General features: G+C 46.9%; 2 protein-coding genes across 2 annotated transcripts; one reads left to right on the top strand and one right to left on the bottom strand.

Annotated features, from left to right (window-relative positions):
* Window positions 1-5260: 5260 nt before the first annotated feature.
* On the bottom strand, window positions 5261-22797 carry NME4 (NME/NM23 nucleoside diphosphate kinase 4). The gene is made up of 5 exons (XM_054992977.1): window positions 22665-22797; window positions 12567-12697; window positions 8859-8960; window positions 7369-7481; window positions 5261-5659 (listed from the first exon to the last, which is right to left on the bottom strand). The coding sequence occupies exons 1-5, from the start codon at window positions 22759-22761 to the stop codon at window positions 5539-5541; spliced, it is 564 nt and encodes a 187-aa protein (XP_054848952.1). The 5' UTR covers window positions 22762-22797; the 3' UTR covers window positions 5261-5538.
* LOC129338611 (eukaryotic translation initiation factor 5A-1-like) lies at window positions 13899-16739 on the top strand. The gene has a single exon (XM_054992978.1). The coding sequence runs from the start codon at window positions 14110-14112 to the stop codon at window positions 14467-14469; it is 360 nt and encodes a 119-aa protein (XP_054848953.1). The 5' UTR covers window positions 13899-14109; the 3' UTR covers window positions 14470-16739.
* Window positions 22798-22981: the final 184 nt, after the last annotated feature.

The following is a 22981-nucleotide window of genomic DNA, read 5'->3' as shown; positions in this document are numbered from 1 at the left end:
CACACGGTTCAGCGCAGAGCTCTCTGGGAATTGCAGTTCCTGTTACTCGAGATGCCCGCAGTGCCTTATGGGATATGTAGTTTTTTAAATATATACATGCCTAAAGTACATATATGGCCTGACCTGGATAGCCGAGATGAGCCTGATCTCGTCCGGTCTCAGAAGCTACGGTCAGCCTTGGTTAGTAATTGGATGGGAGGCCTCCAGTGAAGACCAGAGTTGCAGAGGGAGGCACTGGCAAACCACCTCTCTTAGTCTCTTGCCATGAAAACCCCACCAGGGGTAACTGTAAGTCAGCTATGACTTGAGGGCACTCCCCATCACCACATAATACATATATGTGCTTGGGTTGCCAGCTCCTGGTTGGGAAATTCCTGGAGATTTTGAGGTGGGGCCTAAATAGGGCAGAGGAGGGTCCCCAGGTGTGGTATAATGCCACAGATTCCACCCTCCAAAGCAGCCATTTTCTCCAAGGGAACTGTTCTCTGTAGCCTGGAGATCAATTCTGGGAGATCTCCTGCTACCACCTGGAGGCTGGCAACTGTAATTGTGCATATACAAATAAATCTCACCCTTCCTTCATGGAATCAGGGTAGAAGGAAAGCATCCTGAAGTAGATTCTGGAGGGGCAGGACAGACATACTCTAAGGACATGATTTAAATAGTATTCCCACTCCTCTGTTATATACACACGACAACCCTGTGAGGTAGGCTAGGCTGAGAGAAAGTATGAACGGCCCAAGATTCAGTGAGTGTGGTGGTAAGCAGGAATTTGAACTCAGTTCTCTCCCAGGCCTAGTCCAATACTCTAGCCACTTGCGCAAAATATTGCCAGTTGTGCCTAGGGCTGATCTTGGCTGTGTTAAAGGTATTGTGTACATTTTTTTAAAATCAGAAAAAAGGCACAGGGAGGGTTTTATAGCGGCTTTTTTATTGTCTGTATTGTGATTCAAGGATTTACGCTGCTGCTTTAAACAGCTGCTTCTTGTTTTTTATTATCTAACTAAAATGTTGCAAGCTGCCCGGTACAGCAGGTTCAAGATATATTTCTTTCAGATGGATAAATAAAATGCTATATCAGAGTCTACATTCAGTTTCAGAACTTCCAGTCAGCAACTTCTCCTTGGCGCAAACGGCACTCCCCACCTCGCTGACCTTCACGTGACAACTGACGTGACTTCAATGGAACAGATATCACAGGATGTGTTAACTCCCAACAATGAAGCCCTCCCCCTGCCTTACATTTGCTCATGCCAGCCAGCAATCAGCAACTCGGATGATACATAATTATTCTTAAACACTGCACTATCACAGGGTCATACTGTGGACATGTGTGAAAAACGCTCCCTGCTGCACTGAACCCGAGTATTAGGACATTTGGGTTTGATTTGAATCTCTTTTCAGAATCCAAACCCAAGCAAACCTTTTGGACCACAAGCTGTTTTCAACTGAGAGGTGCCCCTTGTTTCAAATCAAATCCTTGGGAGGCTTTTCCTTTCTTGCCATCCAAACCCATGTGGAACAACAGGGATCCACAAACTCTTAGGGCAGAATCATGCATCCCACAGGGCTAAATCCAGGGCTCTTGGCAAGACAGTACCTTGTGGGCTCCATCTAGGGTTGCCAGCCTCCAGGTAGTGGCTGGAGATCTCCTGGAATTACAACTGGTCTCCAGGCCACAGAGCAACTCACCTGGAGAAAACGGCTACTTTGGGGGGTGGACTCTATGGAATTATGCCATGCCAAGGTCCTTTCCCTCCCCAAACCCCCCTTTCTCCAGGTTTCTCCCCCTAGATCTCCAGGAATCTTCCAACTTGGACCTGGCAACCCTAGCTCCATCCCAGGCCTAGTGCCGCCACAATGCTGTGCAAATGGGTGCCAGCTGCTTTCCTGACTCAGCTGCAGCTATGGGCACCAAGAAGAGTTGCCATCACTCATAGGCCCGCCCCTTCCTCTGAACAGCGGCTGTGATCCCCCAGGGTCCATCTTGGCTCATTCTGGCAAGTGAGCAAGCTATGGCCACTCGCCTCCCCCTGTGGCAGAGAAAGGGAGTCATTGTGCCCTCTTGTGGTGACGGCATGCATGACACAGGAGGGAAGAAGCCTTGGCTGGCCTACTCTTTTTAGGGTGGTGTTCTGGGGGGGGGGGGGGGGCAAAAAGGAGCCAGCAGAATGATGTATTAGACTATTGATTGGAAGATGATGTCTGTTTATATTTGTGCCAGTTTCTTCATGAGGTTGATGGATTTCCTCTCCATTCGGCTGAATGCGGTGCTTTCCATGGGCATATAGATCCAGAGGAGTTAGCCGTGTTAGTCTGTAGTAGCAAAAATAGAAAAGAGTCCAGTAGCACCTTTAAGACTAACCAACTTTACTGGAGCATAAGCTTTCGAGAATCACAGTTCTGAAGAAGAGAGCTGTGATTCTCGAAAGCTTATGCTGCAGTCAATTTGGTTAATCTTAAAGGTGCTACTGGACTCTTTTCTATTTTTGCTACTACAGACTAACACGGCTAACTCCTCTGGATCCGTATTGATTGGGAACACTGCTGTGAGGCTCCCTGGGTGATCTTGGACCAGTAGTTCTCTCTCAGCATAGAGCAAGATTTTTGAGTCCAGTAGCACCTTAAAGGCCAACAAGACTGCCAGGGCATAAGCTTTCGAGAGTCAAAGCTCCCTTCTTCAGCTACTTGCCCCCATGATGAAGGCAGCTTGACTCTCAAAAGCTTATGCCCTGGCCATCTTGCTAGTCTTTAAGGTGCTACTGGACTTGCTGTTCTATTGCAGAACAACACAGCTGCCCACCTGAAACCATCTCTCAGTCACCTACTTCACAGAGATGCTATGGGGATAAAATACACTGCTCTAGTCTCCTTGGAGGAAGGAGGTACAAGAGAAATAACTAAGAGAGGCCAATGATCTCTGGATTTCATATCTGAGCCGGGCCCATTTGCTTTGATGTTTTTCCAATACTATCTTTTACTTTAAACTATCAACATCACCAAGCAGCAAGAGCCGTCATCCTCCTCCTCCTCATGGGCTTCTTCTCCCAGAGAGCTGGCACTATAAAAGAAAAAAGGCCAGGTTCTGAGGGTGGCCAAATGTGGCAGTGAGGGGGGAGGAAGGATACACAGAGAAGATTCTAAGGTGATGCACAGTGTTGTTGACCTAGGAAACTCATTGCCACAAGATGGCCATCTGACAGCAGTGCTGATTCTGTGAACCTAGGCAGATCATGAGAGGGAGAGCAGGATGGGTTACATCAGTGCTTAGTTCCCGTAGCCCCTTCTTACACACCCAGGATAATGCCGATCACCACTTTGGGGTCAGGAAGCTATTCCCCCCCCCCGTCCAGTTTGGTTGGGGAGTCTGACGGTGTTTTGCCATCTTCTGGGCATGGAGCAGGGGGCACTGGAGGTGTGGGGGGGAGGAGGTAGTTGTGACTTTCCTGCATTGTGCACGGGGTTGGACTAGATGACCCTGGAGGTCCCTTCCAACCCTATGATTCTATAGATGATTCCTGGTATAGATGGATTTAAGAGCAGGTTGGATTGATTTATGGAGGAGAGGCCTCTCACTGGCAGTGAGCTTTGTTGGCAGCATTGGGGCCTCTCCGTTCAGAGCCAGATTGCCAACGTGGCTGGAAAAATGACCTGTCCATTTAATAGAGGTGTAATGGGATGTTATTTGCCAGGTGGTTATTTACCTCCGTGCCACAGAACGCTTTGGCTGCCCATTTCCACACATGAAACCTCTCTATAAAAGGACAGGGCATTTTTCTTCAGGCCTGCCAAGCCTAGTTCAGAGTCGGAGTTCCTGTGGTTGTCACATGCTGGGGAACAGGCAAGGTTGGGGGGCTCTTTGTCTCCCCGGCTTTTTGGCTTCCGTGTGGCATTGGAGGGACTGATATTGGAAGCAGGATGTTGGATTAGCTGGACCACGGCTGAGTTGCTCCAGGATTACTCTTACATTCATATGAGCTGTTGTTCTGGCCTATTCAGCTTCCTAGCTCCAGCATCACAAAGCATTTGAGCAGACGCCGTTTCTCTATTGAGCCAGTCCTACCTAACCACCCCACCGGTCATGCTTCTTATAGTTTTGCAAGGCCACTGGGTCTCCCATCTCCTAGCCTGACACTCTAACCACTATACACCCTGGCTTCTCCCAATCATTTGACTGTCTTCTAACTGGAGATACCAGTGCCTGAACATGGGACCTTCTTCATGCAAAGCACTCTCTTTATTTCTGAGACCAGGCAATCGGGAGTCAAAGAGATACTGGAGAACAGGGGGGCTGTGGCATTAGGGCCAGCGGATGGAGATCCAGTGTGGTATAGTGGTCAGAGTGTCAGGCTAGGAGTTGGGAGACCCAGGATCGAATCCCTGTCACACTCCGTCGGTCTTACCTACCTCACAGGGTTGTTGTTGTGAGGATAAAGTGGAAGTGCGGAGAATGATGTTGTAAGCTGCTTTGCGTCCCCTTGGGGGAGAAAAGCAGGAACTAAAAACAAAATAAAAGGGGCAGGGAACAGTTGACTTGAGAAAAGGATAGGAAGCTATACTGGCATTTGTCTGGGGACATGGAGGGGAAATTCTGCCCGTCCACCTTTCCGTGGCATCACAATTTCTCTGTAATAACGAGGAGGGAAGTGAAGAATAAAAGTTTTCAGGACATCGAGAAGCTGATGTCACCCATGTTGCAAACCTGCTTCCAGCTGCTATAACAACTATAAGCAGGAAAGATTCAGTGATGCTAACGTGTTTTCTTTGCGTCCAAAAGAGGCAGGTTCTGTTCTGAGCAGACACATAACAACAACATTTGATTTCTAAATACCACCCTTCAGGACAACAATGCCCATTCAGAGCGGTTTACAAAGTTCATTATTATTACCCCCACAACAATCACCTGTAAGGTAAGGGAAAGGGGACAAAGGGTTGGAAAGCTGTTGGAAGTCAACAAAAAGGGGGGGGAAAGGGAGGGGGTTAGAGATGAAAAAATTGGGGAAAATTGAATGTAAATGTGGAAATAATGGATTCTAACCCAATAAAAATTTTTCAAAAAAAAAAAAACAATCACCTGTAAGGTGGGTGGGGCTGAGAGAGCTCTGAGAGAGCTGTGACTGACTGAAGGTCGTCGTCGCTCTTCACAACCATCAGACACACAAAGCAGAATCACATTTGTACAAATCATTGTGTGTGTGTTTTACTAGGCACATCCCTCCTCACAACCACCAGACACAGAAAACAATCACATTTGTACAAATCATTGCATGTGTGTTTTTTTAATGTTAATTCTTTTAAGAATGGTATTCTGAGGTTTTCTCACAACACATGTAAAAAAAAATTTTTTTTCAAAAAAACGGCACTGGGCTTAATCCGATGCACTCAGCAGCTCGCAGAAGTGGTTCTGAGGAAGGTATCTGCTCTCCTGAGCAGAGGCACAGTGGTTGAAGTGCAACACCGTTCCCCCTTCTCTTGGGAAGTGTCGCACACCAGTCGAGGTAGCAGATCCCGTGCCAGGGTCTGAGAACAGCAAGGCCTTCAGAGTTCGTACATGATTTTGTGATCGCAACAGTCCCAGTCGACCAGCTCGTTGCTGCGGAACCACAGGCTGATCTCCCGCTGGGCCGTCTCCACTGAATCACTGGCGTGGACGACGTTTCTGTTTCCGAGAGGGGGGGAAACTGTGCTGTGAAGGCCCTGGGATCATTACGGCTCACTGCAAAACTTAAAGCTCTTACCAATCTGGCTTGCCACAAAATATCCTGAGGATTACATATTCAGGACAGGGCTGAGAATTCTTTGCTGAAGATCCCCGGCATACCCTATCATCCAAAAATGTCCCAGGATTCTTTGGGAAGGAGGGACAACTATTATAATCATTTGCATCTGTAACGTGGCTATTCACGAAGCAGCTTTAACAGAATGGTTGTTTCCACACGTCCTTATAGGGACGGCCGCCCACTCATGGAACACTGCCGGCTTTTCCTCATGAATCCAGACGTCTCCGTTTGCAAATTGGTTGCAGGCTGTTTGGTTTCTGTTTTTTGGGTGTCTTTTCTGGGACTGCACTTTCCCGCGATCCCAGAAAAGGCGCCAAAAAAATGGAAACCAAACTGCCAGCAACCGTTTCACAAATGGATGCGCCGCCAGTGTCCCATGAGTGTGACGTTCCTATAAGGACGTGTGGAAATGGCCAGTCTTTAAAGTCCCTCATGTGGGGCTGATTCACAATAGCTCTTCTGTTGAGGTAAATGCTCCCCATTAGTCAGCTGAGAGATCTTCTGGGAGGCCCCACAGACTTAGTAATGGGGTTCACCACAATCTGAGGGAACAAATTAGAATTTTAAACTAGTTTATATGTTAAAAATTAGTTCTGTGTTACAACAGATTGGAAAAGCAAAAAAGATTTGATTACTGGATTTGAATTTCAAGATGTTTCTAATTCAACCATTCCTCTAAAAATTATCGCTTCTTATTTTTGACTTAGGAATTAAAGCAGGGCTACCAGTCTCTGAAGGCCCTGGAACCAGAGGTGGGTTTAGCCAGTGGGCCACAGGGGCACCTGACCAGGGCCCAATGCCTGGGAGACTGCCCCACCTAGGGGTTGGGCAGCTGGCTTCCAGCGGCAGCAGTGGCTCCCACCCACTTTGCACAGGGCAAAGGCCAATCCTTGCTTGGCCATGGGTTGGGGGGGCAGTGATTCTGAGGCCCCATCCTGGATTTTAGTCCTGGGCCCATAATCAGTAAGACCGCCTCTGCCCGGAGCCTTGGTGTAAACTAAAGTTTGGTCTGCAGCTTGTTTAATGCCACACCATAAAACCATTATCTGCTGATTTCTGCATCTTTATTAAAGGCACAGCAGCAAACTAGATGTTCTGTCCAGACAGTATCCAAAAATGCCCAATTTCCATACCAAGGCAACCTGCCTTGTGTCCATAGAAAAGAGCAAGAGTCCAGTAGCATCTATAAGACTTAACAAAATTTTTGGTAGGGTAGGTGCTTTCATGAGCCACAGCTCACTTCTTCAGCTACCTTCTTCAGATACCTTCCAGTCCTTCATACCCTGCCACAAATTTTGTGAGTCTAGGTGCTACTGGACTCTTGCACTTTTCTACTGCTACAGACAGACTAACAGGGCTACCCATCTTGATCTGCCTTGTGTCAGAATTTGCAGCGTGACCAGGGTCCGTATTCTACGGCATGCTTAACCAAATGGTAAATCTGGCCTTGTCTGTCAGGCAATGGGACTTCACCAGGACAACTGATACTTGTACCACCTCTCCCATCATGAAAGTTCACAGGTCAGAGACTCCCATCAAGGTCAGAGCCTAGCGACCTCTATCAAATTGAGGCTGGGCCCGCACATACCTGCTGACGTGGATGCTGAAATCTCCCCGGACGGTGCCAGGCTTCGCTTCTGCAGGATTTGTCTCTCCCACCATGGTTCGCGATGTCTTAACAACGTTGTAACCTTCCCAGACCTGAAAGAGACCCGGAGTGTCACAAATTCAACACACCCAGGGCTCCACAATGGGATCCCAAAGTGAAATGGGAGACTTGGGTTCAACTCACTCCTCATGAAGCTCAGTGGGCCAATCACACACACTTTCTCTCTCTCAACCTAACCTACCTCACATGGTTGTTGTAAAAATAAAACGGAAGAGGGGAGAACCATATAAGCTATCCTGAACTTCCTCAATGAAGGGAAGAGCTAAACACTATATAGTAAATAACTGTGTTTTCTGTACTCCTTGGGGGCTAGAGTGTATGATCTAGGAAACCTAAGTTCAAATCCACACTCTGCCATGGGAGCTCAATGGTTGACCTCAGCGTGGCATATGGGGTTCTCTTTAGCCTCACAACAGCCCTGTGAGGTAGGGTAGGTGGAGGGACAATGACTGGGCCAAGATATGCGCTATGGCTAGGTTCTTGTGTGCCTTTAACAGTGATCAACCCCCAGTCAGGCGAGCTATGTCCATCACTTTTGACTCACTCTCTCTGATAAATGTCCTTGTTTGTTGACTCCAACATATTTCTTGTTTGTGAAATCCTACACTGGAAGTTCTGAACTCATCCAATGCCAGCTTTTAAAAAACAAGTGTTTTGATACCACACTGGATTAGAGCAGGACTCTAATCTGGAGAGCCGGGTTTGATTCCCCACTCCTCCGCTTGAAGCCAGCTGGGTGACCTTGGGCCAGTCACAGCTTCTAGGAGCTCCCTCAGTCCCACCCACCTCACAGTGTCTGTTCTTGGGATAATAATGACATACTTTGTAAACCACTCTGAGTGGGCATTAAGTTGTCCTGAAGGGCAGTATATATATAGAATGTTGTTATTATCACCTGCGGTAGATTTTTTTCCCTGCATGAAATCATTTGTGAGGTTTTTGTGATTCAGCATCTCCGCAGCTCGTGATATGGTTGCTTGGCAGATGGATCTCAGCTGTTTTTACGTTCTAAGGTTATACACAGACATGTATAATTTGAGCAGCCGAAGCCCACTCATCTGTTGTTTAGGGATGCACTGTTCTCTTCAGGGGAAAGCAGGCTTTACCACAAAAGCTGTGCACAGCACAGATTGGTTAGTACCAGTGCCACCTTTTAAACCGTGCCCCTACAGCAAGGCTTCTAACAAGCAACTAGAACTGCAATCATTGCATCAGGGCCCTTTCCAAGCCAGGAAAAACGTCCCTTTCCGGATTTTAGCCTGTCACGCTGTTGATCAAGAAGTGAGACCAAGCCAATTTTTTTTCTGGGTAATTAGCAATCCTGTTGGGTGATAACGGGTTACATCACTCACCAAAGCATTTTTTCAACTTAAAAAGCAAGATTCTGCTTTATAAGCTCCTGGGCTTACCATAGCCACCACCGGTCCTGAGGTCATATACTGAATCAGCTCGTGGTAGAAGGGCTTCCTCCGCAACTCGTGGTAATGTTCCGCCAGGATCCCTTCATTGGCCTGCCAAAAAGAGGAAGGAATGGGTTGGATCACAGAGGCAGGACCCTCCTCTACAATAGCCCCTACTCCGTTGGACACTTGCTTCAATTCTGTTTGCCCAAGAAGTTAGGTTGTCTGAGGTCTTCAATGCAGGAGTCTTTTGTGGTGGTGGAAGCCAAAAAATGGAACTCCCTTCCTCAGGAAGGCCCCACCTGGTTGTGACTTGATCTTGGTTACATTGACTGGGAGGAACTTTTTAAAATTTCAGCCTCCAGATCCCAAAATTCAGTGGAGGAGGACCTCAAAAAGAAGCCACTCTGAGGGCCCCAGTAGTCAAGAAGCGGGGGAATCCAGGTACGGAGCTCTGCGTATGGAGTTCCCACCTCTTTCTTGCCTTTTTAACTAGCTGGCATGTAGAGCCCTGATTCGGATCAGAACCATGGCATGGGAGGAAGGGGTGACCTTGCATCATTTCCCCAACCCAAAATATTCCCACAGAGTGGGACAGATTCAAAGGGTTGCTATTGGAGACCAGCTATCCTCAGTGTGGGAATTATCTTGTGGGGTTCCGCAAGGTGCCATTTTATCCCCCATGTTATTCAGCCTCTATGTAAAACTTTTAGGGAGCTCATTTGTAGCTATGGAATTGGATGCCATCAATATGCAGATGACATCTATATCTGGGCACGAAGCAAAAGTCACTAGGTTTATGTGGGGGGAGATAGTTGTGACTTCCCTGCACTGTGCAGGGGGTTGGACGAGATGACCCTAGAGGCCCCTTCCAACTCTTATGATTCTATGATCTCGTGATCCAAATCCTCTGGTGACGCAGTAGAGGTACTGAGTTGCTGCTTGTCAACTGGCAGAAAGCAAACAAATTGAAATTGAACCCAGACAAGACAAAAGTGATGCTGGCTAGTAAAGCAGAGATCTTGAAGGACACTGTGCTTCTGACCTTTGATGAGGTTCAGCTGACTCTGTTCAGAGCCTAGGGGTTATACTAGACCCAGTACTGCTGCTAGAGAAGCAAGTGAATGCAGCTGCAGAAAAGGCCTTCTCACAAGACTAGCCTGGAAGATGGCCCCCTACCTTGACACAGCTGATTTGGCCATCTGGAATGTCACAGTAACATCGAGACTGGACTACTGTAATGCAGTCTTCATAGATCTTGTTACCAGAACTGCTCTTTATTATAATGGGGAATTAGCTATAGCAGTCTGTAACTTTAAAATTAGCGCGGATCTTAACCTATGTCTACGGAGGTCCCGATCCCAGACACTCTAGTGAAAAAGAGGCAGACTACAAATAGGTTCCAAACACGTGTATTTAGTGTGGCGTAAGCCTAAACTTGCACAAGCATACAAGAGAACATACAAGACCTAAGAAATACAGAGTAGGAAATACAGAGACGTTCGCATTAGCTGGTTCCCAACGATGATAGGGGAAATACTCACTTATCCTGGAGCGAAGCAGAGACACAGCAGCGAGGGTGGCCCAATGCCAGCACTGGAACCACAGACGGACAGCAAGGAGGTCTGGATAGGGAATGGCCGAGGCACCGAGTGGTCTGGGAGACCAGCTTAAATACCCCAAAACGTACCCTGGGGCTGGTGCTGTACTTGGTGGTTCTCACAGATTAAAACAAAGGGTCTAATGGGCTACTGAATGGCTTGGATGGGCCACTTTGGTAATCAGACTGCGATAAGTGACACCTCAGGAAGAGGGGACAAAAGAGGGAGGGGGAAATCCAAGTGGGCTGAAAGGATGTTCCAGCGGACAGGGCTTGTCCTGATGTCATCAGCTCTGGAATGCGGAGGTTTCTTTGAGATGCATTCTCTAAGTGCTTGGGATGGTCGGCACTTAGTTCTTCTCCGGGGCGGCTCCTAAGATATGCAGAGCGGGGCGAGGGGCTCTCGCTGCGGACGTGGTGTGCCCGCTTCGCCGAAATGGCTTCTCAAAGCAGTCTTCTTCCCAGGGTCCTCTGGCTGCCTGAGAACATGGTTGCCGGCTGGGCATAGCTGAGGCTGGTTTGCAGGCTAGGGCAAGCTCGGGGACCGGCCCGCGGGAGGCTCCAGGCGGGAACTGACCAGGGAGCGCCTAGCCAGGCTCGCTGGAGGTTTCCCCGGCAGGCGCCCGGCTGCTAGCAGCGGCTTGGGCCCATATGAGGCAGGCTTCCATGGAGGCAGGGGGAACAACACTTTAAAACACAGTCCAAGGCAGGGAACAGGCACGGTCCGTGGCAGATGGCAATGCAGGCACGGGGAACACAGTCCAAACGCACACTAGGAAGTCCATATACAGGTCAGGGCAGGGCTGCCCAGAAAAAGAGTCCTTTGTGCAGTTAACCAAACATGGAGTCAGTAAACTACACAGTCTATTGCAGCAGCAAGACAATTAAACAGCAGGCAGGAAACTGACACGTGTATTTAACACACACACGTGCGAGGCAGTCTTTGGTGTAGCAGTGAAACAGTAATGCAGGAAACTTTAACACAGTCCATGGCGGGCTTTAAAGCAGGGGAGGGGGCCTACTTGGCAACAGTCTCCCCTCAAAGTTGACTTGGGAGACTCCAACAGGTGCAGACCACTGCAGCTCTCAGGAACTAGATGGAGCATGCACATTGCTTCCATTTTGCAGTCACTTCACTGGCTTCCCACCAATTACTGGGCTCAACTTAAGGTCATGACTATCACATTCAAAGCCCTTCATGGTTTTGGACCCTCATATCTGTGCGACTGCCTCCCCCTCTATGTTCTGCCACAGCAGCTTTGCTCATCTGGACAGGGCTTTCTGCAGATACAACCCTACAGTTGGGCAAAATCAACAGCTGCTGCACATGGGCTTCCTCTGTGGTGGCCCCTGCGATATGGAACGGCTTGCCTGAGGTCAGGAAAGCTACCACTCTCCTGGTGTTCCGCAAACTATGCAAATCTGAATTATTCCAGAGGACTTTCTACCCAGATTACAGGGCTATGTCGTAAGGAATAGCTCAGAGAGGTGCCTTGATAGGGACAGGGGCTATACGCTACACTGTTGGGTGCTGTCTGCTGATGTAGATAAGCACCTTTTAGGGAGTCTCCACATTCCTAAACGTGCCATGTAAATTTAGTTATGTTTGTGTCTAAAAGGTTTCATCTCTGTGCAGAGCTTTATACTTGTTTAAAATTTTCTGCTACCATACCCTACTGTATCAGTTTTCATTGAATAAACTAACTGTTGTTCATTATTGTACTTTGATCACTGAATGTCCTAGCTGTTGATCATATTGTATTCCATTAGTACTGTGTAATCTGATTTGGATCTCAGTGAGAAAGGTGGAACAACAACAACAACAACAATAATCCCTCCAGAACAAGTGTGCAGCTCCAGAGTTGTATGTTTCCAGTGGGGAGGGAAAAGGTATCCCCTTGTATTTTGCTCTCCAACTAAACTGGGGTCCCACACAGTGGCTTTTTTCTTTTCTTTTCGGCTGAAACAAATAAATAACCAAATCTATCTTTGAACAGTAGTGCAAATTATATCTGACCCTTCCATAAAAGCTGCTTCTGAAAACATCATATTAGAATTTCTATTTTGTGTGTACACAAATCTCTGCTGGTCTTGAATCTGTTTTCCTGTGACCCCACCTGGAGCAACTTCAGGCCCACGAGTTTGAAGCCCCGTTTCTCAAAGCGCTTGATCACGTCCCCCACTAATCGCCTCTGCACCCCGTCTGGCTTCACCGCTATCAGGGTGCGCTCCTGAAGGCCAGGTATACCTGTCAGATGAAGAAAAGGAAAATATAATCAGCTATCATACAAAAACGTATAACCACTTAGACCCAGAAAAGGGTCACTTGCCAAATGTTTAATTTCAACACTAAGGAAAATAAAGTAAGTTTCTCATCAATATTGTAGGTGGTGGGACTCTTTGTACGAGTTTCTCTGTACTGAGAACAGCCAAAAGTTTAGCTGCGGAATTGTTTCTTATAAAATAAACCTGTTTCCTGTGCACAATCCCTAGTTCCAGAAAGTCTGTGCTATAAACTGATCGTGTCACCAATATTCCCACACCACTGCTTAACTTTTGATCGCTGCCCACGCGCACAAAACACATTGCAAGGCAATGTGGGAAGGCAATTCCTTCCCACCGTTTTGTCTGCTATTTGCAAACTGCTAGGAGGGTGCTATGCTTCCAGAGGAAGTCACTGTGGAACGCAGGGAAATCTAGGCCTCGAGTAATCAGCCTGGGACAGACACCAGGCCTCAAGGGAGAAATCCCTGTTTATTTTAGCTACATCTTCTACGCAGCAGATTGTAATCTGGGCTGGCTGGCTGGCTGGGAAAGAAAGAGCAGAATACTGGAGGCAGTGAAGCATATTTTAGGCCTGATTTAAACATGAGATTCCCTGTTGCAACTGGGTCTTGTTGTACGGCTTGCCTGACAGTCCTTTTTTTGCTGATTTACGCTCTGCTTCTAGACTGAGGGTGGTTTCGTGAATATCATTTTAGGCTGTTCTGTTCCACGTAGTTTTTTGGGGGGCTGCTACGGCTATTTCCATTAGCTTCCCGTGTTTTTTTATGAATCTGTTTATGGATCCAGTTTGGCTGTTTCACTGACTTATTTTCGTCGGTGGAAATTGTTGTACTGACTTGTTTTATTCTCTTGGTTTTCTTTGATGGTTTTAGTTGCGAGCTGCCTGGAGAGATGGTACACAAATTTGTTTAAAATCCATAAATACATACAGGGCTTTTTTTCCGGGAAAAGAGGTGGTGGAACTCAGGACCGCACAATGACGTCACTTTGGGTCAGCTGGAACAAGGGGGGAGTTTTTAAAAGTTTAAATCGCCCTCGGCGAAAATGGTCACATGGCCGGTGGCCCCGCCCCCTGATCTCCAGACAGAGGGGAGTTTAGATTGCCCTCCATGCCACTGGGCTATCTAAACTCCCCTCTGTCTGGAGATCAGGGAGCAGGGCACCCGACCATGTGACCATTTTCAAGAGGTGCCGGAACTCCGTTCCACCACATTCCTGCTGAAAAAAAAGCCCTGCATACATACATTTCCCTACACCAGAGACAACAGGCATCCATTATTCAGAGATTCAACATACAGGGGTTGCAGCAGGCAGCGGCAGCGGCGGCGGCAGTTAAGCTCGCGGGTGGCAGTTTCCCATAACATCTGATCCACCATGGCTGATGACCTAGACTTCGAGACCGGCGATGCCGGTGCCTCCGCCACCTTCCCCATGCAGTGCTCCGCTCTCCGCAAAAATGGCTTTGTGGTGCTCAAAGGACGTCCCTGCAAGATTGTGGAGATGTCTACCTCCAAGACTGGCAAGCATGGGCATGCCAAAGTGCATCTGGTTGGCATAGACATCTTCACCGGGAAGAAATATGAAGATATCTGCCCTTCAACCCACAACATGGATGTGCCCAATATTAAGAGAAATGACTGCCAGCTTATTGGGATCCAGGATGGGTACCTCTCCCTGCTTCAGGGAAGGGGAAGTACGGGAGCTGCTGTTGCTATTAAGGCCATGGCTAAATAAAGGAACCGCAGGGCAGCAGCTCCACCTTGCTATGAACCAGAGAGGATCGCAACCCGCAGACTGGCTCCATTTGGCTCCAAACCACCCAAATCTTTTTCTCTCTCTCCCCATCCTTTAAAAAAAGCAAAATCTCCCCCACCCCCTTTTGAATTAAACAAGAGGGGGAAAAAAGAGAGAGATTCAACATACAGACGAACTGGGAAGATGAACCCTGAAAAATGGCATGGATAGCAACTCGAAATGAAAACAGCGTCTCCCCCAAAAGGAGAAAATCGGGACAAGGATTTAGCAGGGAGAGGAATCAGAAAATAGGAACTGTCCCCCAAAGTCAGAAAGTATGCAGCTGTTTGCCCCAAACAGCTCTGAAGTCAAACAGCCGTGCTGTCTGGTGCCCTGAACTTCGTGTACTTTTCTGAAGCCAGGAAAGGCAGAAAGTCTGACAACTACTAGTTTAGATCCTGAAACCTATCGGCTGTATCCATATTTCAGCAAGATTTTCTGCCAGATAGTTGCTGTTCAAACACGGCAGAGGGCTACAGATAAAGAAGTATTTGCAGAAGCGCAGGCTGGTTCCAGGTCAAGGTTACTCAACTGCAGACGGCTGTTTTGTTCGTGGGTGTTCTACACCAGCGTCAGAAAGCCCAGACCTGTACGTTGAGCCGTCAACCTTGACAGCCTCCAGTTCCGTTGATGTTTATATGGGTTGAATGTATTGTGAGGAAGCTGTCACTTCCACAAGGGGACTCTTCTTTCCTTCCGGAAGCCCTCTTTTGAACCCCGAAAGCCTCCTCAAAGCTTGGGACACTTTGGAGCTTTTTCTATCTATTGAATACATTTTTAGCACACTGTTCTTCTAGAGAGTTCAGGGCGGCATACACGGAACACCATTACTCTTTTGGGGGTGTGCAAGGAAACATGGGTGAAGGACAGGACCTTGTACAGTCCGGCACAGAAAGGGCTCCTGTGTGGGACTGAAGAGGAGATGGGGGTGTTTGGATCCAAGTTCCTTGCATAAACTTCAGAATCTGGGCTCAGAGTTTGCCTAACAGCATTGACTTGTGGGGTAAGACCAGGTTGTATTTTTGGCCTCCCTCTTTTCAATATCTGAAGCGACTTCTTTTTTAAAAATAGTTTATGTCCCTCTAAGCAGTCAGCAAACAAATTCTTTTCTGCCCTTTTTCCTGATTGATGCCTTTCTTCTTGTATTCATAATGGTTTGTTCGCAGCCCGGGGCGAGTTTCTTTACAAGAGAAAATCATTGAGCAAATGAGAATCCAGCTTCCAGTTGTCATTTGGTGACATCAATCTCAAATTTGGTGGGGCTGTGGCCCTGTGGGGGAGCGTCTGCTTTGGATGCAGAAGGCCCCAAGTTCAGTCCTTGGCATCGCTATATGAAAGGATCATGCAGAAGATACGAAAGACACTTATCTTTGACCCTGGATAGCAGCTGCTGGTCAGAGAACACAATATTTGTCTTGATAGATCAAAGGTCTGATTCAATATAAGGCAGCTTTGTATGCTCTGGTTGGCATACACACTTGCATGGAACCTCCATTCTTACAAAAATCAAGCAAGCAAAACCTTTCTACTTAGAGGTTTCCTTTTCTAGCTCTCCTTGATCTAGTATATTTACTCCAAAGAAAGACCCCCTTAAAATGTTATGCACACACAGAAAAATTATTATTGGACATAACTGTATCCTATATAATATAATAACATTTGATTTATATACTGCCCTTCAGGATGACTTATCACCCACTCAGAGCGGTTTACAAAGTATGCCATTATTACCTCTACAACAACAAACACCCTGTGAGGTGGGTGGGGCTGAGAGAGCTCTGAGAGAGCTGTGACTGACCCAAGGTCACCCAGCTGGCTTCAAGTGGAGGAGTGGGGAATCAAACCCAGTTCTCCAGATTAGAGTCCCATGCTCTTAACCACTACACCAAACTGGCTCTCGAATGTGAATGTAAGACGACCTGCTCTTTTTTTAATGGACGCCTGTGTCTTGCGTTTTAGTAAATACTACAGGCAAGTGACAGGGATCGATCTATTTCCCTTCTGGGGCAAATAGCAACACCAAACCCCGATTTCTAGTGGGGAAATAGCACAAGGGGCAAAGGGGCAAACCTTGTTCTCCCAGAGCTGCAACCCCATCCAAATATGCTCCCCCCTTGCCCTCCGCTTGGTCCGTTTATGGATTCCCAACATAAACTGCAGTTAATTCCTCCAAAAGGGAAATGATCTGCATTTTTTTGAAATTCGAAGAGACTCACCAAAATATCCAAAACAAGCCTTGATCAATTAACGGGGTGGTGGTAGACTGGGAGCTCAAGGAGACAGGTTAATCTTTTCTCGCAATGTCATTTTTTCCCAGTTTCTACTGATCCACTGGAGGGTGCTATTTGCCCAAGAAGGAAAAACATAAGCTACCATTATATTTTACTTTTTATTTTATTTATTTTATCATATTTATATTCCGCCCTTCCCGCAAGCAGGCTCAGGGCATATACTGCCAGTGCAATGTTCACTACACTGGGGAGGGAGTAAGAGTGGATCTTTTGTACTCCGCACTCCGTTGTTCCATTTTGGAAGGAATTCCAGTTACTGAGGTGGGGAAGGTCAAATGTACAAAAAATTAGAATACTTTCTGGCAAACTTGCCTCAGGAGACGGTGCAGAAAGTCTAACATTGCCCCGGCAGCAGCAAAAATACCGTCAGGATTAATTCTGACATTCTAACAGCACACTGCTGTTTTATGATGCTTACAGCAAAGCCATTTATTAACATTCTGGATACACACCTTAATGGGGTAAGGGGGGTTGAGTGTGTCAGTGAAGGTGAGAGCAATGCTGTCAGGAATGCCGGCTCAGTCAAGAGTCTAAATTCCTAATAGCAGCACTCAAGGCAGAATGGTCAAAGCTGAGACAGCAGACTAAGAGCCAAGCTACAAGTGACGCCTGACACAGGTTGGACACTTGTCAGCTTCCCTCAAGTTTTGATGGGAAATGTAGGCGTCCTGGTCTCGCAGCTTGGCTCTCCGACTGCTGTCCAATGGACATTTCAACTGTCACTTGTCCAACATTCCACCAAGCTGCCTACATTTCCCATCAAAACTTGAGGGAATTGTTGGAAAGTTTGGACTAGGATCATGAAATGAAATAGGAGAGCGACTCAGAATTTTGTGAAGCCAACATGTTTCAGGCAATCTAATAAACTACTGCATTCTTGGAAAGAATCATAGTTCCAAAATATAATATAAATAACATTCCTGAACAATTTAAAGACCATGTCAAGAACAGATTTGCATTACTTAGTTTAATTAATGATAAACTGGAAGAACTGTGCACTGAAACCAGAGATATTATCAAGGAAGAATGTGCAAAGATTATTCCTGTAACCAAAATAAAGGAGAAGCTTAGATGAATGACTGATGAAACTTTTAAAATTGCTAAAGACAGATGAGAAGCGATTGTCATTTACCCGCTATTGTCATTTGGCTTCTGAAATCACTCCATTGTCCAACATACAAGGACAGATGGACTCACATTCTAGCTGCATCCGAAGAAGTAAGCTGTGTTTCACAAAAGCTCATACCCTACAATAAATTTTGTCAGTTTTATAGGTGCTACTGGACTCTTGCTCTTTTCTATAGCAAAGCTTTTGACGGTGTGATTCATGAAAAGCTATGAATGGTGTTAAAAGAAATGGATGTGCCACAACACCTGATTATTTTGATACACAACCTGTTAGGACATATAATTGTTTCCAGCTGACAAGTGTCTCAGACAAGGATGTATATTATCTCTCTCTATGCAGGACACATCATAAGGAAAGCTGGATTAGATTTAGAAGAAGGTGGACTGAAAAATGGTGGAAGGAACATGAACACTTTGAGATATGCAGATGACACCACATTACTGGCAGAAAAAAGTGAAGATTTGGAAGAACTACGGATGAAGGGTAAAGGAGAAAGTGCCAAAGCAGGATTACAGCTGAACATCAAGAAGAGAAAAGTAATGACTACTGAAGATTAAACAATTTTAAGGTTGACAAAGAAGACATTTAAATTGTTAAAAGATTTTTTATTCCTTCGCTTAATGAAATCAACCAAAAGGGAGACTGCAACCAAGAAATCAGAAGAAGACTGGGACTTGGAAGAGCAGCCATGAGGGAACTAGAAAAGATCCTTAAGGATAAGGCTATGTCTCTGCGGACCAAATACAAGATAATCCACACTATAGTATTCCCCATTACTATGTAGGGATTTGACAGTTTAATAGCAACGAAAGCTGACAGGAAGAAAATGTATCCAGTTGAAATGTGGTGCTGGAGGAGAGTTTTACAGATCGCATGGATGGCCAAAAAGACAAATAAGTGGGTTCTAGATCACATCACGCCTGAATTCTCCATAGAAGCTAAAATGATGAGACTAAGGCTATCATACTCTGGTCACATTATGAGAAGACTCACTGGAAAAGAGAATAGTACTAAGAAAAGCAATAGGAAAAGAGGAAAACCCAAAATGAGATGGCTTAACTCAATAAAGTAGACCATGTCCTCCAGTTTGTAAGATCTGAGCAGGGCTATTAATGATAGGTTGTTGTGGAGGTCTTGCATTCAGAGAGTCACCAGAAGTCAGCAGCAACTTGACAGCACAGCACATCACACACACACACGCACGGATGTATGCATTTAGAGCAAAGGTTCCCCTTGCCCCCTCATTTTTGTTATAGCTTATGGCTGGGACAAATAAAATTGGACAGAACTTTTCTGAGTAGTAAATATTCTTTTGGGCTAGATATCGGAGGGCTTGATTTTACATTCCATTCTTTAACCTCTTTAGTGCATGTTTATCTTCCTTGAGAGTGTTTTGGGAGATATACATGGTTCTGCCTTCCCCCATCTTATTCCAAAACTACCAGGTGAGGTAGGCTAGGTTTAAGAAAGAAAGAGATTGGCTCTTTCATCACAGTGGGAGGATTTGAACCTGGGTCTCCCAAATCCTAGTCCAACATGCTAACCACTAGTCAGTTTCAGGTAGGTAGCCATGTTTGTCTCCAGTCAAAGAGTAAGATCTGGAACCAATAGCACCTTAAAGATCAGCTAGATTTCCAAGGTACGACGAGCTTTCGAGGCAAAGCTCCTTTCATTAGATACGAGGAGTAGAAAAAGAACGGAGTCGCTTACTCTGTGTTAACCACTAGTCCGTGCTGATTCTCTTTAAGCAGCATCTATCTAGACAATACCTAGGAATTTAGGGAAGTGGAATAAAAGACATGCCCAGACAAACCACAGCTTGGAGACTGTGCAGTGGGAAAGGGGAAGAAGATATTCAAGGGACCAGCCTGCAGGGAAGAGATACAAGGAAATGTGTAACATGGGCTGGGATTTCACTAAAGTTGGGGAGAGGGTGGATTGCAACCTTTTTTTAAAAAAAAAGGAGTGGATGAATCTCACTCTGACGCTCAGGTTAGTAGTTGAGGTAGAACATAAAAGTATCCACTGAGCTTTTTGAAAAAAAGATTAAATGTTACAAGGGACTCAAAATTTAAGCAAAATTTAAGGAAAGGGTGGTAGGCTTAATTCTTTTCACTACGGGCCCCTAAAAATTGCTGTTTTCCAATCCTCCCACCCCCCACAGTGGAAGTCCTATTTGGACCAGTATCTTTTCATCCATGAGAGGGAAATTAACATTAGAGCCAGAATTGTGTGGCAGTTGGAATGTCAGATTCGGATCTCATTAGACCCAGGTTCGAATCCCCACTCTGCCACGGAAGCTTGCTGGGTCACCTTGGCCCAGTCACATACTCTCAGCTTAACCTACCTCACAGGATTGTTGTGGGGATAAAAGCTGCCTTAGGTCCCCATTGGAAGAAAGGTGGAATATAAATTAAATTCAGTTCAGAAGCCATAGGCTGCCACAAAGTTACAAAAAACCCATTAGATAAGATAAAAATTACGTAAAATACAACCATATACAATACAGATTTACCAAAACATGGGGAAAATTCTATTAAAACAGATATCGATTAAAACCATCAATCAATAAGTTAACTGAAAGTTCAGGTAACGCCCTCTTCCTTTGCTGCGTTAGATTTTATCCTCATAGCAGCAAAGGCAAAAAGTGAAACTATATGAAACGTACGTGTCAACATCAAAAAGCAAAAATGAGATTTTCTCTGCGTCTGTGTATAAGCTTAGACCAGATAAAAATCCAACCAGAAACTTTGCTCTGGGGTCAGAACATAAAGGGCAAAAAAGGATAAAATGAAATAAATCCTCTAGAGTACGAGATCCACTCATTAAGTAAATAATTATTTAAACTAAGTAAATAAATGAATTATCGAGTATGCTGTTTATATGGGGAAAACAGCCTGCGGGAGGAGGATCAAGGACCCCTTCCCTCATGCGCCGCTGCTTGATCCAATTCACTGCCATATGTCGCCACAATGTCAGAAGATGCTCTGCACATTCCCCCAAATCTTTTGTTCAGAGAACTAATACTTCACATTTTTATAGCTCAGTTGAGGTACAGCTTATATATTGGATCAGCAAGCTCTGTCCGGCAGGCGAGTGTAACCCAATTCATCCCTTGCTCCAACTGAAGCAGAGGTTTTGTTACTTGGGGGCATGAGAGAGTGTTACCTGAGGATGCTCGCTACCTGGGATAACATCTATTTTCCCCAGCAAGAGAAAAAAAAGCAAAGATGCCCAGGGATGCTGTGTGTCTACCTGAATATTTGAAGGGATGCCATTGTGCTAAACCCATTCTAACATTTCATCCAGATGCAATGACATCCCCTGGAATCAAAAAGAGTCCAGTAGCACCTTTAAGACTAACCAATTTTATTGTAGCATAAGCTTTCGAGAATCAAGTTCTCTTCGTCAGATGCCTGATCCAAACTGGGCAGATACAGAAGAGGAGGGGAGAAGAGAGAGAGAGAGGAAAGAAGGGGACATAAATCACAAGGGGACAGAATGCAATTAGCGTGGAGGCAATCAAAACATTCCTTTGCTTGGAAATGTAAACATCTCCTTTTGGTGTGCAGTCAGTTTGCCGTATTAGTTTGTAGCAGTGAAAGTATCCAATTCCTATGTAGTATAAGCCTTCGATAACCACAGCTCTCCCTGCCAGCTGCATTTGACAAAGAGAACTGTGGTCCCCGAAAGCCCACACCAGGCGTCACTGGGCTCCCCCAGACCACGCCTCTGGAATGTTTAGCATCACCTCCAAGGACAGCGATTAAGCTTCGCAGGCTTAACAAATTGGTAGCTAGGAAGACAACTTCCAACCCCCTCTCCTTGCACACCCAGCCAGCGGCATCTTCCCCAACAGATTCTGACAGATCAAAGGGGCTCACCCCATCAGTGAAGAAAAAAAAAGTTCTCAGAGCTACAACTTCTTGGATATGAACATCTCCCAAAGAGCACCAACTTGTGTTGTCAGGAAAGCAAAGGCAGAGAATTGCCCTCGGAAAGGGCACCAGTCAAACTCTTGCAGTCTGTGCAAGCCAAAGGTATGCCAACATATCCCTCTGTGACAATGAAGTGGCCCTGGATAAAAGCCAAGGTGATCCAAACAACTGACCAACTGATGCCTCCTTCCAAAAGCCAGTGTGGTGTAGTGGTTAGAGCGTCAGACTAGGATCTGGGAGACCTGGGTTCGAACCCCTGCTCTGCCACGGAAGTTTGCTGGGCAACCTGGACAAGTCACGCACTTTCATCCTAACCTACCTCACAGGGTTGTTGTAAGGATAGAAGGAGATGAAGGTATGCTGCTTTGGGCGCCCGTTGGAGACAACAGTGGGGTATAAATGAAGTCAAAGCAAAAAAGAGCGCCTGGGGAGAGCTGTGTGAGAAGCTGCCCACCGGCCCGGGTTTCCAGCGCCCCCCATGCAAATACTGGGGCGCCCCAGGAGAAGGAGCCTCCCCCCTGGAGGGAGCAGGACCGTGGGGTTGCCAGCTCCAAGCTGGGAAATTCCTGGGGATTTTGGGGGGGGGGGTGAAACCTGGAGAAGGTGGGGTTTGGGGAGGGGAAAGGCCTTGGCATGGCAAAATTCCATAGAGTCCACCCCCAAAAGTAGCCCTTTTCTCCAGGTGAACTTTTCTCTGTGGCCTGGAGAGCAGTTGTAATTCCGGGAGCTCTCCAGCCACTACCTGGAGGCTGGCAACCGGCGGGGCGGCTCACTCACCGGCGCCGTAGTGGCGATGGGGGGCCGCGGCGAGCGCGCCCAGGCTCCGCTGCCCCTGCCAGAGGCTCCGCGCCACGCAGCGCCGCAGGAAGCCCATGCCGGCCCGGCCCGCCCGCTGCTGCCCAGCTGGGCTGGAGGCGCGCCCGGCCGGCGGGACTTATAGCCGCGAAGGGGCGGCGCGCAGCTCGGCCGAGGAGGAGGAGGGCCAGGGCCGGGCCGCCCCTCCGCCCCGCCCGCGCTCCCTCCCGGCGCTGCCCAGGCAGCCGGGCCACAGGCCGCGGGGTGGGCGCCGCCGGGCCCGCCTCTGCTGGGCAGGA

Source organism: Eublepharis macularius, chromosome 12, assembly GCF_028583425.1.
Source record: "Eublepharis macularius isolate TG4126 chromosome 12, MPM_Emac_v1.0, whole genome shotgun sequence".
Lineage (NCBI taxonomy): Eukaryota > Metazoa > Chordata > Lepidosauria > Squamata > Eublepharidae > Eublepharis > Eublepharis macularius.
The sequence above is the reverse complement of the archived record's forward strand: the minus strand, read 5'-3'. Positions and strand labels throughout refer to the sequence as shown.